Source organism: Trichosurus vulpecula, chromosome 5 (assembly GCF_011100635.1).
Source record: "Trichosurus vulpecula isolate mTriVul1 chromosome 5, mTriVul1.pri, whole genome shotgun sequence".
NCBI classification, from domain to species: domain Eukaryota; kingdom Metazoa; phylum Chordata; class Mammalia; order Diprotodontia; family Phalangeridae; genus Trichosurus; species Trichosurus vulpecula.
The window spans coordinates 302,028,550-302,043,010 of NC_050577.1; the positions used below are offsets into that span (position 1 = coordinate 302,028,550).

A 14,461-nucleotide genomic window follows, 5' to 3' on the forward strand; every position below is an offset into this window, starting at 1 on the left:
TCTTCACCTCCAGCTCTCAAAATCCCTAGTTCCCATCAAGCTCAGCTGAAGTAGCACATACTACAAGAGGCCTTTCTTTTCCACTCCCCTGCCCCAGGGTCTTTCCTAAAAATATGTCTCTGTTTTGCATGGATTTAGCACATGTTGTCTTCCCTGAATAGACTGGGTAGGGAGCATTTTCTTGGTTTTGTCTTTGGATTCTACCACCAGCACAGGGCAGGGCGGGGGGGGGGGGGAGGTAGGCCTTAAATAAGGTTTGAGTGAATGACTGGAAATGGCTGGAGGGAAACTGAGAAGATCCAGCTTACCAGGAGTCCAGGGTCCTGAGTTCAAGTCTCCTCTTTGCCTTTCACATGGTGCTGGGCAAGTTTCTGCCTATTTCTAGGCCACTTAGAAGGGCTTTTGAATCTAACTGAGCTGAACTGAAAAAGAGACAGCTGCACAAATGATTTCTAATATCCCTCCCACCTTCCAGGTTCTAAGAGCCCTCCCAGTTCTGACACCCCTGTCAGAAGCCCTCCCAGCTCCTCCAACCCTCCCAAAAAGCCAAATGCCAGGGGCAGAGCCAAGATGGCTGCAGGAAAGCAGGGACTCACTTAGGCTCTCCCCCAAATCCCTCCAAACATCTGTAAAAAATGGCTCTGCACAAATTCTAGAGCTACAGAGCCCATGAAATAACAGAGGGAAGCAGGTCTCCAGCCCAAGACGGCCTGGATGGTCGCTGGGAAGGGTCTATCACACCGTGCTGGGAGCAGAGTGCAGCCCAGCATGGGCTGCACCAGGACAGACCAGGCACTGAGGAGATGGAGCGGAGCAAGCCATAGGGCCCTGAATCAATGAGCTGTGGCAGCTACCAGACTTCTCAACCCACAAATGCCAAAGACAAAAGTGGAAAGACAAAGTGGAAAAACTGCTGGATAGGGGTGGGAAGAGTGCATGGTCATCCCCAGCCCTAGGGGTGGTGGAGGTGGTGCCAGGCCCCAGGCCCACCTGGTGGGAGGAGTCAAGTGACAGATCAGAGCGAGAGTGCAGGGAGCACTTTGCTGGCGAAGAGGCAGGGTTCTCTTTCTTTGTCCTGCTTGGATCTGGGTTGCAGTCCTGGTTGGCGGCTCTTGGGGGAGGAGGAGCACTAGTGTGGCAGAGCTTGCTGAGTAGAGAAAGCTCTGAAAACAGCAACACAATGCCCCTGAAACTTGGGAAAAAGCACTAGTTATTCTGAAGGCAGTCATACCCTGACAAAAACCTCAGTAGTCAACTAGTTGGCTGGGAACATGACCAGGCAGTGAAAAAGGACTTAGACTCAGACTCAGACTACAGAATATTTTTTTGGTGACAAAAAAGATCAAAACATACAGCCAGGAGAAGTCGACAAAGTCAAAGAGCCTACATCAAAAGCCTCCAAGAAAAATATGAATTGGTCTCAGGCCATGGAAATGCTCAGAAAGGATTTGGGAAGGCAAGTAAGAGAAGTAAAGGAAAAATTGGGAAGAGAAATGAGAATTATGTAAGAAAATCATAAAAAACAAGTCAATGACTTGCTAAAGAGACCCCAAAAAATACTGAAGAAAACAACATCTTAAAAAATAGACTAACTCAAATGGCAAAAGAGCTCCAAAAAGCCAATGAGGAGAAGAATGCCTTGAAAGGCAGAATCAGACAAATGGAAAAGGAGGTCCAAAAGACCACTGAAGAAAATACTACCTTAAAAATGAGATTGGAGCAAGTGGAAGCTAATGACTTTATGAGAAATCAAGAAATTATGAAATAGAACCAAAAGAATGAAAAAATGGAAGACAATGAAATATCTCATTGGAAAAACCACTGACCTGGAGAATAGATCTGGGAGAAATAAACTTAAAAATTATTGGACTACCTGAAAGCCACAACCAAAAAAAGAGCCTAGACATCACCTTTCAAGAAATTATCAAGGAAAACTGCCCTGATATTCTAGAGCCAGAGGGTGAAACAGAAATTCAAAGAATCCACCAACTGCCTCTTGAGAAAGATCCCAAGAAGAAAACGCCTAGGAATATTATAGCCAAATTCCAGAGTTCCCAGGTCAAGGAGAAAATATTGCAAGCAGCCAGAAAGAAACAATTCAAGTATTGTGAAAACACAACCAGGATTAACACAAGATCTAGCAGCTTCTACATTAAGGGATTGAGGAGCTTGGAATATGATATTCCGGAGGTCAAAGGAGCTAGGATTAAAACCAAGAATCACCTGCCCGGCAAAACTGAGTATAATACTCCAGGACAAAATATGGATTTTCAATAAAATGGAAGACTTTCAAGCATTCTTGAAAAAGAAAAGACCAGAGCTGAAAAGAAAATTTGACTTTCAAACATGAGAATCAAAGAGAAGCATGAAAAGGTAAACAGGAAAGAGAAATCATAAGGGACTTACTAAAGTTGAACTGTTTTGGTTACATCCCTACAAGGAAAGATGATATTTGTAACTGATGAAACCTTTCTAAGTATAAGAGTAGTTGAAGGGAATATACATACATACATGCATATATAGACAAAGGGCCCAGGGCAAGTTGAATATGAAGAAATGATATCTAAAAATAAATAAATACAATTAAGGGGTGAGAGAGAAATATATTGGGAGAAGGAAAAAGGAAGAGATAGAATGGGGCAAATTATCTCACATAAAAGTGGCAAGAAAAAGTGGTTCTGTAGGAAGGGAAGAGGGGGCAGGTGAGGGGGAATGAGTGAATCTTGCTCTCATCAGATTTGACTTGAGGAGAGAATAACATACACACTCATTTGGGTATCTTACTCTACAAGAAAAGTAAAGGGAAGGGGATAAAAAAGGGGGGATGACAGAAGGGAGGGCAGATGGGGGAAGAGGTAATCAAAAGCAAACACTTTTGAAAAGGGACAGGGTCAAGGGATAAAACTGAATAAAGGGAGACAGAATAGGATAGAAGGAAATATAGTTAGCCTTTCACAACATGAGTATTGTGGAAGTGTTTTACATAATGATAATGTGTGACCTATGTTGAATGGCTTGCCTTCCTAGTGAGGGTGGGTGGGAAGGGAAGAGGGAAGAGAATTTGGAACTCAAAGTTTTAAAAGCACATGTTGAAAAAAAAAGTTGTTTTTTACATGCAATTGGGAAATAAGATATACAGGCAATGTGGGTATAGAAACCTATCGTGCCCTACGAGAAAGTAAGGGGAAAGAGTATGGGGGGGGAGTGGGGTGACAGAAGGGAAGGCAGCCTGGGGAAAGGGGCAATCAGAATACACGCCATCTTGGGGACGGTAGAAACGGGGAGAAAATTTGTAACTCAAAATCTTGTGGAAATCAATGTTGAAAACTAAAAATATTAAAGAAAGAAAGAAAGAAGTTTAAAAAAAAAAGCCAAATGCAGAGTAGGAAGGCAGCTCCCCTGGAGGACCTCGGCAGAAACGCCGCCGCCCCCCCCCCCCTTCCCTTCTCTCCCTGCTCTTTCTGGGCCTCAGGGTCCTCAAGGGCTCCGAACCTACCCCCTAAATCGTTATGGTTTGCTCTGCTGCCCGAGGCGGCGGCAGCCACGGCGTGAATCCCTCTCCTGGGGCTGGGCAGTGTTTCCCCGGGGCTGCCCCAGCTCCCACTCCAGAGGCATCTCTGGGTCAGACACCTCTCCTGGACACCGGACGCGCCGAGCCTCCTCATTGGGCGGCTGCTCGGCCTCATTTGCGTATTCATCCGCTCTCAGGAGCTGGAGGAGCAGCCCGGAGGGTGCCGATTGGCCGCTTGGAAGGCCGCGGTCATGGGCGGCCCCTACGGTCCTAGGCTGGTCTTGAGTCCCGTGCCGCACTTGGAGCTGACCTCCGAGCCTGCTTTTTTCACTTCTGCACGCCGCTTCGTCCACCGGTGCAGCCGCCTGGTACTCCGCAGTAAGATCAGCAGGCATGGCAGAGCAGATGCGGGGCTGGAACCTGTCCTTTTCTGGCTGCGGCTTCATGGGCTTTTACTACGTTGGGGTGACCCAGTGCCTGAGCGAGCGCGCCCCGCAATTGCTGCGCGACGCCCCCAAGATGCTGGGCGCCTCGGCCGGGGCTCTGCATTGTGTCACCTTCCTATGCGGGATCTCACTCGGTGCGTGAGGACCCGCGCCGTCTCCCCCATCCGCTCTCCGAGGGCGGCAGTCCCAGGGCTGGGATTTGGGGTCTGCGGGCACTGCCCTGAGACGAGCGCAGGCTAGCCTTCCTGGCCTGAGGATTCCCCAGTACCAGCCCCTAAGCCGAGGCATGGACAGGAGCCACCCACTCATGTCCCCGGAACCGGGAGGGGAGAGAGAAAGAACGGAGCCCGGGCTTCTCCGCCCCAAACCTCTGGAAGAGCTGGCTGGCCAGCTACTTGCTTCTCGCTCTTTTCTTCCCCCTTTCTTTTCCCTTCTCCGTTTGCTTTCCGTCCCCGGCTCTGGCTCTCCCCTCTCACTCGCCCCTTTCCGAAAAGGAAGGAAGGATCCCAGGTTGAATGACCTGGAGGCCAGGGCACGCTAGGACAGAGGGACTGGATCTGAGGTTTCATTTGGAGAGGCAACTTCCAGCTGAGGAGGCACCTCTGCCTCTGCCTCTACAGTGGCCAGCTGAATGCCCCGTGGGTTCTTAGGGTGCTTGTCCAGAGCACAGAGATCTCAGGAGCTTGCGGAGGTCACTCAGCCAGGAAGTATCAGGGGCAGAACTGACCCCAGGTCTTACTGACTCACAAGTCAATCTGCCCGGTGTGTGTGTGTTGGGGCGTGGGCGAGGCAAGTAGTACACATTTATTAAGAGACTGCTATGTGCCAGGCACTGTGCTACAAAGAAAGGCCAAAGACAGTGACTGCCCTCCAAGAATTTACAACCTAAGGGGCACCCCTGAGTGTGGCCAAATCCGGCAAAGCTTGTAATGGTCATCAGAGGACCTGGGAAATAGACCTGCCATTCTTCTTTCCGAGTTTGTTTACCTCCCTCTCTAAAGTGACAGGCTTGGACTGAATCCTTTCCGGACCACTCCCTGCTCTGGAATTCGATGCCGAGCAGTTTCCTAATTGGAGATTGTCTGGGACCTTCAGATTCCTTAGAATCCTTTGCCTGCTGAGATGCTTAATCTTGAGTCTTAAAGGCAAGCCTTTTTGTTTATTTATGTTTTGGGGTCAGGGCGAATTTTAGAGAAGGCTTAAAATGGAAATGATCCGGGCCCAGGTTCTGCATTCCAGTCACTTCACTGGCAGGTCCTTTTCTGAGAGCAGCCCTTTGCTGGAGGAACTTGGATTACTTATAGGATTCTGGCTGGGCAAATACTTCTTGTTTCCCCCTAAATCTCCATTTCAAACCTGGGAAGGATGATGTTGGAGGGAGAACCAGATGGATGGAGTGAAAGGGATCCAAGAAAAGCTTGACAGTTGTGTCCAACTCTACATGACCCCATTTGGGGTTTTCTGGCAAAGATACTGGAGTGGTTTGCCATTTCCTTTGCCAGCTCATTTTACAGATGAGGAAACCGAGGCAAACAGGGTGAAGTGACTACATGACTTAGTAAATGTCTGAGGCCAGATTTGAACCCAGGAACATGAGTCTTCCTGGCTCTCTGTGCACTATGGCATCACCTAGCAGCCCCTCCTTGGACCCATTAAACAATGTGGGATTTCCTAGAGAGCAGTGTAAAGTCATCTGCTTTCCAAGAATTCAAGGTCCCTTATAAAAGGTGAAGTGGCATGGCCAGGTAGGTGTTTGGAAAAGATCCATGTTTGGATAATCTGCAATTCCTTGTGAGTTAGGAGTGTGATAGGACAACCAGAAAAAGCTGAGGAGCTCACAGGCTCCTCAGGGGAGGGGAGAATCCTCTGTCCTGCCCTCAGATCACACCTGGAGTGTCTGTTCAGCTCTGGGCTGCACAAATTAGGAAGGGTTTGGTTAAGCCGGGAAGTTCCTGAAGTGGTCAAGATCCTTGAGTTCCAGCCTAAGGTGGAAAGGTCCGGGGATGCTCAGCCTGGAGCAAAGAAGACAGCTGGGGGAGGAGGCAGGCATGCCAGCTGCCTCTGAAGTATTTGCCAGGTCGTCATATGGAGGCAGGATCAGCCTTGGTCTGGTTGGCAGAAACCACAGGTGGTTTGACCCCAGGAAGAACTTAACAAATGGATGGTTTGACATGAGACTGGGGGGGGGGGGGCGCTACCTCCAGTGGGAGACAGAGGGTTCCCTTCCAGAGGCCTTCAGGCATAGGCTGGATGGTCAAGCACTGGGCCGATAAGTTGTGAAGAGGGCTTCAGCTCAGGAAGAGACTAGACCTGGTGAGCAGCTTCTGAGGCTCATGATTTGCCTCTGTAAAATGGGGAGACAGCATTGGGCTGGCTTTTTGGTAGGAAAATGCTTTATAAAGGGTAGACAAGGGATTGACTATAATGAGGCCACAAGGTATGAGCCACCAAGGAAGGGAGGTACAGGCATCCATCAAACCTCGTTGGGTGGAAGTGCCATACCCACACTGAGGGCTGGTGGCGAGGAGATTTAATTACATGGTAGAGAGAGCCAAGGGAACGAGTCCATGAATGGCTCTCGGATTCTGCAGCCCAGAAGCCAGGTTCTGTTAAAACTTTCCCTTCAGCAGCCCTAAGGAATCGGGGGTCTGTGACCATTCTGGGGAGACCATGTTGGTTCTGGAGATTGGGGTCTGTGGCTGTGGGGGAGGGGAGACTTTGGCTGACTGCTTGTGTTCCTCCTTGTCTTTCTGACAGACTTGGGGCTTGGACTTTATTTGGTTAATAGCTGACTTTCTGTAGCACTTTACTGTTTACGAAGAGCTTTAGAGACAGTTTGAACATTCTAAATACCTACTTGGTGCCAGTCTCTGTGTCGGGATACAGAGACAAAAGTGAAGTAATGCTGGTCCTCAAGGAGCTTCCACTCTAACCAGATGAATGAGTAAAGGATACAGGATATCCTCTAAATCTTGGGACACGAATAGAGAAAGTATTAAGGGGAGTGGCACCAGGAAAGGCCTGAGGCCTTCGAGGTGGCATTTGAGCTGAGCTTTGTAAAATTATATTTCATTTCAATTCACAACAATTTACCTTCTCTCCTTCCCACCCTCCCCCACTGAACTAGAAAGAGCAGGGTCAATACAAGGTTAAACAGAACAAATTCGCTCATTGGCGGACTCCAAAAGTACAGCTCTCAGTCTGCTCCCAGAATCCACCACAGGTGGGCAGCAGGTTCCATGTGAGATTTCATGCTGATCGCTAGTCATTACACAGACCACAGCTGCGAAGTCTTTCAAAGCTGTTTGTCTTTATGAGATTGTTGTCATTGTATAAATTGTTCTCCTGGTTCTGCTGCCTCCCGTCTGCATCAGTTCATACAAGTCTTCTCAGTTTTCTTTGAAATGTCCCCTTGGGGATCATGTAGACCAATTTCCTCATTTCACGGGAAGGAAACTGACTTCCCAAGTGACTGCCCAAGGTCATAGTGACAGAAACTGGGTTTAAAACCAGGTCTCCTGACTTTCAATATGTTCTTACCAGTGCATCATATTGCCTCATATTCAAAAGTGAAAAAAAAGAAGCTGGGAATCATTTTCCTTTACTTTAGATTCCAAATAAAAATAGAACTCAAATTAAAATAAATGTTTCCTTCGTTTCTAGAGGCAGCTAGATGACAGAGTAGGTAGAACCCTGGGCCTGGAGTCAGGAAGACCCGAGTTCAAATGTAGCCTCAGACATTTCCTATCTGTGTGACTCAGGGCAAGTCACTTGACTTCCCAGTGTCTTCCTCAGTTGCCTGATCTGTAAGATGGAGATAATGATCACACCAATCTTTTAGGGCTATTGTGAGGATCGAATGGGATAATATTTGTAAAGCACTTAACATAGTGCCTGACACATAGGAGGCGCTTAATAGATGATACATATTTTTATATTAAAAAGTTTGTCATTGTTCTGAGCTTGGAATTCTAAGAGGTGGAGATGAAGAAAGAGTGCATTCCAGACACTGGTAACACCTTGGACAAAGGCCTGTTAGTTGGAGATAGAATATTTTCCATCAAAATTTTTTTTATTTCAATTTTATTTAATTTTCAATTCTAAATTCTCCCCCTCCCCCATCCATTGAGCAGGCAAGAAATACAATAACCATTATGCATATGAAGTCATGCACAACATTTCTCCATTAAGCATGTTCTAGAGAAAAAAAACAAGAAAAAGAGAGAAAAAGCATGCTTGCACTCTGAGTTCATCAGTTCTCTATCCAGAGGTATGTTGTTCACTTTGGCTGGACTATGATGCACAAGAGGGCAGGACTGAGACAGGTCTTGATGAATGTGTAGAAGCACATTGTGAACGACTTTAAATGCCAAACTAAGGACTCCGTGTTCTATCCTAGAGGTAAGAGGGAGCTACAGAAGCTTCTGGAGCACAGAGGGGCATGGTCAGACCTGTGCTTTAAGAATATTACTTTGGCAAACAGTAGGCACTTAATAATGTTTGCTGGATGTCTCTTGGAGGAGCCTTTAGAGAGAGGGAACACCGAGTCAGATGAGTTCATAGAACAAAGCTTGGAGCCATCCCTGGGAGTAGGGGAGATATCTAAATTCCTTGTCCTTTGAGGGAGGGATGCCTCCCCTTTTCTTCCTCCTACCTAGGGCCAGACTATTGTGGGAGCCCCAAGTAGGGCCCATCTGGCTTAGCTCATGCAGGAAATCTGCGGAGCTGGGGCTCCCAAAGGTCCTCTAGCATATTAGATAATGCCCTTTTATCAGTGTCTCTGCCTTTCATTATCTGCCTTCGTGATTTTCGATTTACACTTTGCTCGAGGGATGACTTCCAGGAGGGCATGAGGTGGAGGGGGCCCTGCAGAGCAGCAACCCTGACAAGCCTGCGATTGGGCAGAAACCCTGAGCTGACCAGGAGGTGGGGATAAGCAGACAGGGCTGCTCCTGGCTGTTTGCCCAGATGCCTTCCCCAGTGGCAGAAGACGAGCAAAGGGCATTGGAGTACAGCTGAACCAAATGCCCCCAGGGTTAGTTACCCAGCCAGTTTTCTTCCCCATTGAATTCATCCTGTAAGTCTTGGGGTCCTCTCAGTCACTTGGCCTCCTTTTGCCCTGGGGAGCAGAACCATCTTTGGGTTTAGACTATCTGGATTTCAAATAATGGTTAGTTTTGAAAATACAGGCTTGGTGGATGGACCTTGCCAACATTTTCAATGTTCATTTAGAGTGAGAGATTACATGGGACACAAGAGCAGATTTAGTCTCTACCTAACCCAGGCAGGCAGGGATTTCTACATAAAAGACCCTCCTAGCTGGCTTCTGCCTTCCTGTAGCAGCTCTCCCAGTGGACCAACTTGGACACTCCTTTAGAATTCTGGTGCTGACATTGTGTGATGAACAACTTTGATAGATTTAGCTCCTCTCAGAAATACGATGATCTAAGACAATTCCAACAGACTCATAATTCACATTCAGAGAGAGAACTATTGAGTCCGGATGCAGATCGAAGCATACTATTTTCTCTCTCTCTTTTTTTTTCTTTCTTGGGTTTTTTCCCTTTTATTGTGATCTTCTTTCACAACATGACTAACGTGGAAATACATTTAATATGATTGTGTATGTATAACCTGTATCAGATTGCCTGCTGTCTTAGAGGCAGGGATGGGAGGGAGTGCGGGAAACAAAACTTTGGAGCTCAAAATCTTATAAAAGTGAACATTGAAAACAATCTTTACATGTAATTCGAAAAAATAAAATGCTATTGAGTGGGGGAAATAATTCTAGAGCTGGAAGGACCTTTAGAGATCACAAACCTTCCTTTAAAAAGTGGTCTTTTTAGGCCACAAAGTAGGAAGACTAGGATTAGAACCCTGGTCTAGGTCAGTACTCTGGTCACAGATACAGAGCTGGAGGAGACCTCAGAGTCTTTACAATAGAGGAAACAGAGGCCCAAGGAAGGGCCTTGTCCTTTGTTGCCCAAGGTCACACAGGAAGTCATCCTTCAAGTTAGGAATTGCTTGAAGACTTACTTATAGGGAGTCAGAGGCAGGAAGGAGAAGGGATGTATTCCAGACACAGGGGACAAAGAGTGCCAATGCACTAAGAAGGAAGGATTGTCACATGGGAGGAAAAGGGAGAAGGCCAATATGGCTGAACCCAAGAGGTGATGAACGCAAGGAATTGGATCCTGGCTAGAAAGGGCTTTAAATGCCAAACACAGATGTTTCTATTTCCTCCTAGATGTACTAGGCACCTCTTAGAGGTGCTAGGAGCAGCAGATCCCATAATCACACCTAGGTCTCATCTTCAAATCCTACTCTTTCAGGAGTCAGAAAGGACCTTAAAGGTAACCTAGACCAACCCTGACCTGAAGTACAAAACCCTCTACAATATCTCTAACTTTGTGTCCGTAAGCCTCCACTTGGAACTCTTCTGCTGATGGAGAGCTCATTACTTCACAGGAGGGCCTCAACCAAATCCTCTAGTTTCTAAAAATATAATTCTTTCCACCCCCAGAACATCGGCTCCAAATTCTCATGGACCTTGCCAGAAATGCCAGAAAGCGCAACCTTGGTGTACTTCATCCTTCCTTTAATATGTCCACATATATCCGTGATGGTCTAAACGAGGTCCTCCCATCCAATGCTCACAAGCTGGTCTCCGGCAGACTGGTCATCTCACTCACCAGAGTGTCTGACAGGAAGAATGTGTTGGTATCAGATTTTGATTCCAAGGAAGAGATTGTTGACGTAAGTGTTTTGTTTGTATGTGTGCGCTTGGCTGTTTTGATCAAATGGTTGTCCGCCCGTGGGTACAACCTTGTATCTCTTTCTCCTGGAGCTCGCTCTTTCTCTTAAATATGCCTTGTGTCATCCCTGAAGAATGGAAAGGGAGGAGGATGAGAAGTGAGTAATCATGGGGGTTTAGCTTCACTGATCCTGATTTTCAATCTGCCCAGGACTCATTGTGTGATTAGGGAACAGATCCCCTTGGCCCACAAGGCTTTTTAGCTGTTACAATTTAGGGATAGCATACACTGCCTATCCTGGATCTTTCTTGCCTAACCAACACATCGGCCAAGTCTTGTCTTAGTTGTACACACAGCGTTTCCTCACCCGTGGCCCCCCAGATCTCCAATGGGGGAAATTTCTTCCATCTAAGCCATTTAACATTTATTGGGCTTCTATTACACAGGAGGTACCATATTGGATGCTTGTATCATAAGATACTAAGTTTTTTTTTTCTTTTTCATTCATAATGTCATGGCCATTTTAATTCTGGCTAATTTTTCTTAAACTCTGCTCAGTGCATGCCCACGTGGGCTAGCAGACAGGTGCATGTTGATGGGATAGGAAGCCCTGTTTTAACCCCTTTGGGTTCCTTTTCTCTCTTACAAACAATACAAAACACTTCCCAGAGGGAATTTGCAAACCACAATTTGGCAGTAAAGGCACCTGACTTTCACTGAAGTAGCCTGTACCTCTCTGTTTGTCTTTAGCATCTTATCAGATCAATCAGCCGTGCCTCAGCCAGCCAATCAATCAGACATGTCTAGAGCCTCTGCTGTGGCCTTGGCTCATATGATACAGAGGAGAGGGTGAAGAAGGCGAGTGCCTAAAGGTGGTCTTAGCAATATGAGGCTGCTGCTGAAGGCCTACTGCGTGCAAAGGAGGTGGAAGAAGGACTTGCCACCTTGGAGCAGACCTTTTGGAAGTGGTTAGTTGTGTAGACCCAGCCTCAGCTGTCACAGTCCCTAGGAATATTGCTACAAAAATGGCTTGTGTCTCTTAAGACTGGACACTGCCCCTCCCCTGTGATTTCATTGTCTCCTGTTCTCTACAGGCCTTGGTTTGTTCCTGCTTCATTCCATTCTACTGTGGCTTCATTCCCCCAACTTTCAGAGGTGTGGTAAGTCCTGGCTTGGGGGCTATTGCTGAACACTAAAAATCTTCTACAGAATAAGAAGGAGCTAAGCACTTTCAGGGGAAATCTCAGCAGCTCTGAATAATTCTTTACCAGGTGCCTCTGTGTCCAGACAAGGGTGCCAATCTGACAGTCTCCAAACAGGCAGCCCCTCCCTCCCAGGCCCCAACAAAAAGCTCTGTGTGCTGAACCAGCTGGAGCCTGGAGTGAGAAGCTTCAGACTGCCTTTAAGGATCTTTTATTGAGGCTAAGCTAGAGCTTTATCCCAAGGGAAAACATTAAGAACTTCTGTCCTCTATCCAGAGCCTGGCTTATGTGTAGGCAAAGTAGATAGATATCTGCCTCCATGGTATGATTCAGGGGCAGAGGGAACCAAATTTGGAGTCAGAGGACCTGACTTTGAATCTCAGCTCTTTTCACTACCTGTTGACTCTGGAGACAGTCATCTCCAGTCATCCTGATCCATATCTGGCCACTGGACCCAGATGGCTCTGGAGGAGAAAGTGAGGCTTGACTTTGTACCACCCTGCCTCACTTAAATCCAACTTACTTGCTAGTCATGCCATCATCATCCTGATGGTCCCCTTTGAGAACGAAGGACAAACAGAAGCAGCAACAACAAAGGTGAGGAAACTGGGGTTCTGCCCTCAAGTAGCTTACGCTCTATGAGCAGAGACAACGTGTGCCAAAGAAACTGGGGGACCAGCAAAGGCCCACAGTTGGGCCTCAGGGTTTGCAAGTAGGGGAGAACACTGCTCACCTGTTTAACAGCCTTAGTGTGAGTGAAATGAAGTGAGCCAGATAGATGTGCTGGGATGTGCCTGGCACACTGGTTGGACAGCTGCCCTGCCCCCCCCTTCCCCAACACATGCCCACCACAGGATGGGTTACCTTGGTCACCTCTCTTTAAACCACGGGGCTTGAGAACAAAATGGCCAAAATAATAAGAATTATTGACATAGGGCCCATTTACTGAGGTCTGTAGAGTGCTTTACCAGTGTCTCCCTGGGAGGCAGGTGCTATTGTTTACGCCCATTTTTCAGACAAGGCTGCTGAGTCAGACAGAGCTTAACTGACTTGTATAGGATCACTCAGCTGGTAAGTGTCTGGGGTTGGATTTGAACCCAGGTCTTCCTGAGTCCAGAGCTCTGTGCATTCTGGCGCCCCCTAACTACCTCAGTCTAATGACACAATGTGAGCTATGTTTTTTAACCTACTCCTTACAGAGCACTGTGCAAGGTGCTAGGAGAGATACAAAGTTGTAGGCCACTGTTCTCAAGTAACGAGGGGCATAAGCCCCAAAAGTGGACGTTTAGAAAGCATTTATTAAGCTCTTAATGTGTGCAAAAGCACCATGCTGGGAGCTGAGATGTAAAGACAAAAACGGACACAGAGTACAGAAATGAACAAATATTCCATGAAAGGCATCGGCACAAAGGACCCAGCAGCTTCTAACATTCCTCATCTTCAAAAAGGATGTAATATTCAGTGCTCCCAAAGCACTTTCCACACAGCATCCTCGTGAGGTAGATGGTATAAGAATTGTCATCCACATTTTACAGACTCACAAATTGAGGCCCAGATAGACGAGGTGACTTTCCCATGGTCTCCTATACCACATGGCCAATTTCTATGCTGAGCACCTTCTGTGCACTTAGCCCTAAGCTGAGCTTTGTGGGGAATACAGACACGACTGAAACAAGTCAGCGTCAAAGACGTACTGAGCAGATGCCAGACTTGGTGAGGGAACAAGGACCATATATGGGAAATGACTAGCAGGAAAATTACATAGGACGTAATCTAGCGCCAAGGTGGGCACCCAGGACTAAGAAAGGTTCAGAGAATAGCGAGATCTCTGTAGGCAGAGGATTGATACAGAGTCACACAGCCAGGGTGGAGGGCATGGAGGTTCTTAGAAGTATTCACGCTTCCTTGAACCTTTTGCTGGCTCTCCAGATGGCAGGAAAGCTCTGATTTCTGGGATCTCTCTCCCTCCCCACTCCCCTCCTCTCTGTCTCTCTGTCTCTCTCTCTGTCTCTCTCTCTGTGTCTCTCTCTGTCTCTCTCTCTCCCCCACCCCCGTCTCCCCCCTCACCCTCTCTCTCCCTCCCCCCTCCCCTCCTCTCTGTCTCTCTCCCTCTCTCTCTCTCTCCCCCTGTCTCCCTCCCCACTTCCCCCCCTCCCTCCCTCTTTCTCCCTCTCTCCCTCTCCCCCCCCCTTTCTCCCTCTCTCCCTCTCCCCCCCCTCCCCTCCTTTCTGTCTCTCTCCCTCTCTCCTCCCTCATGTCTTTTTTCTTTCTTCTTTACAAACTGATTTTCAGAGAAATCATGTCTTTGGGTATTAGACTCAAGATCATGCCATCCTAACTACTGAAATCAGTATGTATATTCAGTACTGAATTTCCACCCATTGTTTATAAGTACACAGAGGAGAAGAGCCAGAGCCAGAGCGAGATGAGGGAGGGGGAGGGAGAGATGTGAGACAAGCCCATAATCAGAGTCTGCACTGAGGCTTTAAACCCAATAGCAGCCAAATTGCTTTGGAAATGTATACTCTTATTTGGAAAAGATCAGGA

General features: G+C 47.3%; 1 protein-coding gene across 1 annotated transcript in view; it reads left to right on the top strand.

The window, feature by feature from the left end:
- The first annotated feature begins 3,820 nt into the window (after positions 1-3,820).
- Positions 3,821-14,461, top strand: part of PNPLA3 (patatin like phospholipase domain containing 3) — a 28,588-nt gene continuing 17,947 nt past the window's right edge. The window contains exons 1-3 of the mRNA XM_036761989.1: positions 3,821-4,091; positions 10,481-10,713; positions 11,807-11,872. Coding sequence (XP_036617884.1) covers positions 3,905-4,091; positions 10,481-10,713; positions 11,807-11,872 — 486 coding nt within the window. The 5' untranslated portion in view covers positions 3,821-3,904. The remainder of the gene's footprint in view (positions 4,092-10,480; positions 10,714-11,806; positions 11,873-14,461) is intronic.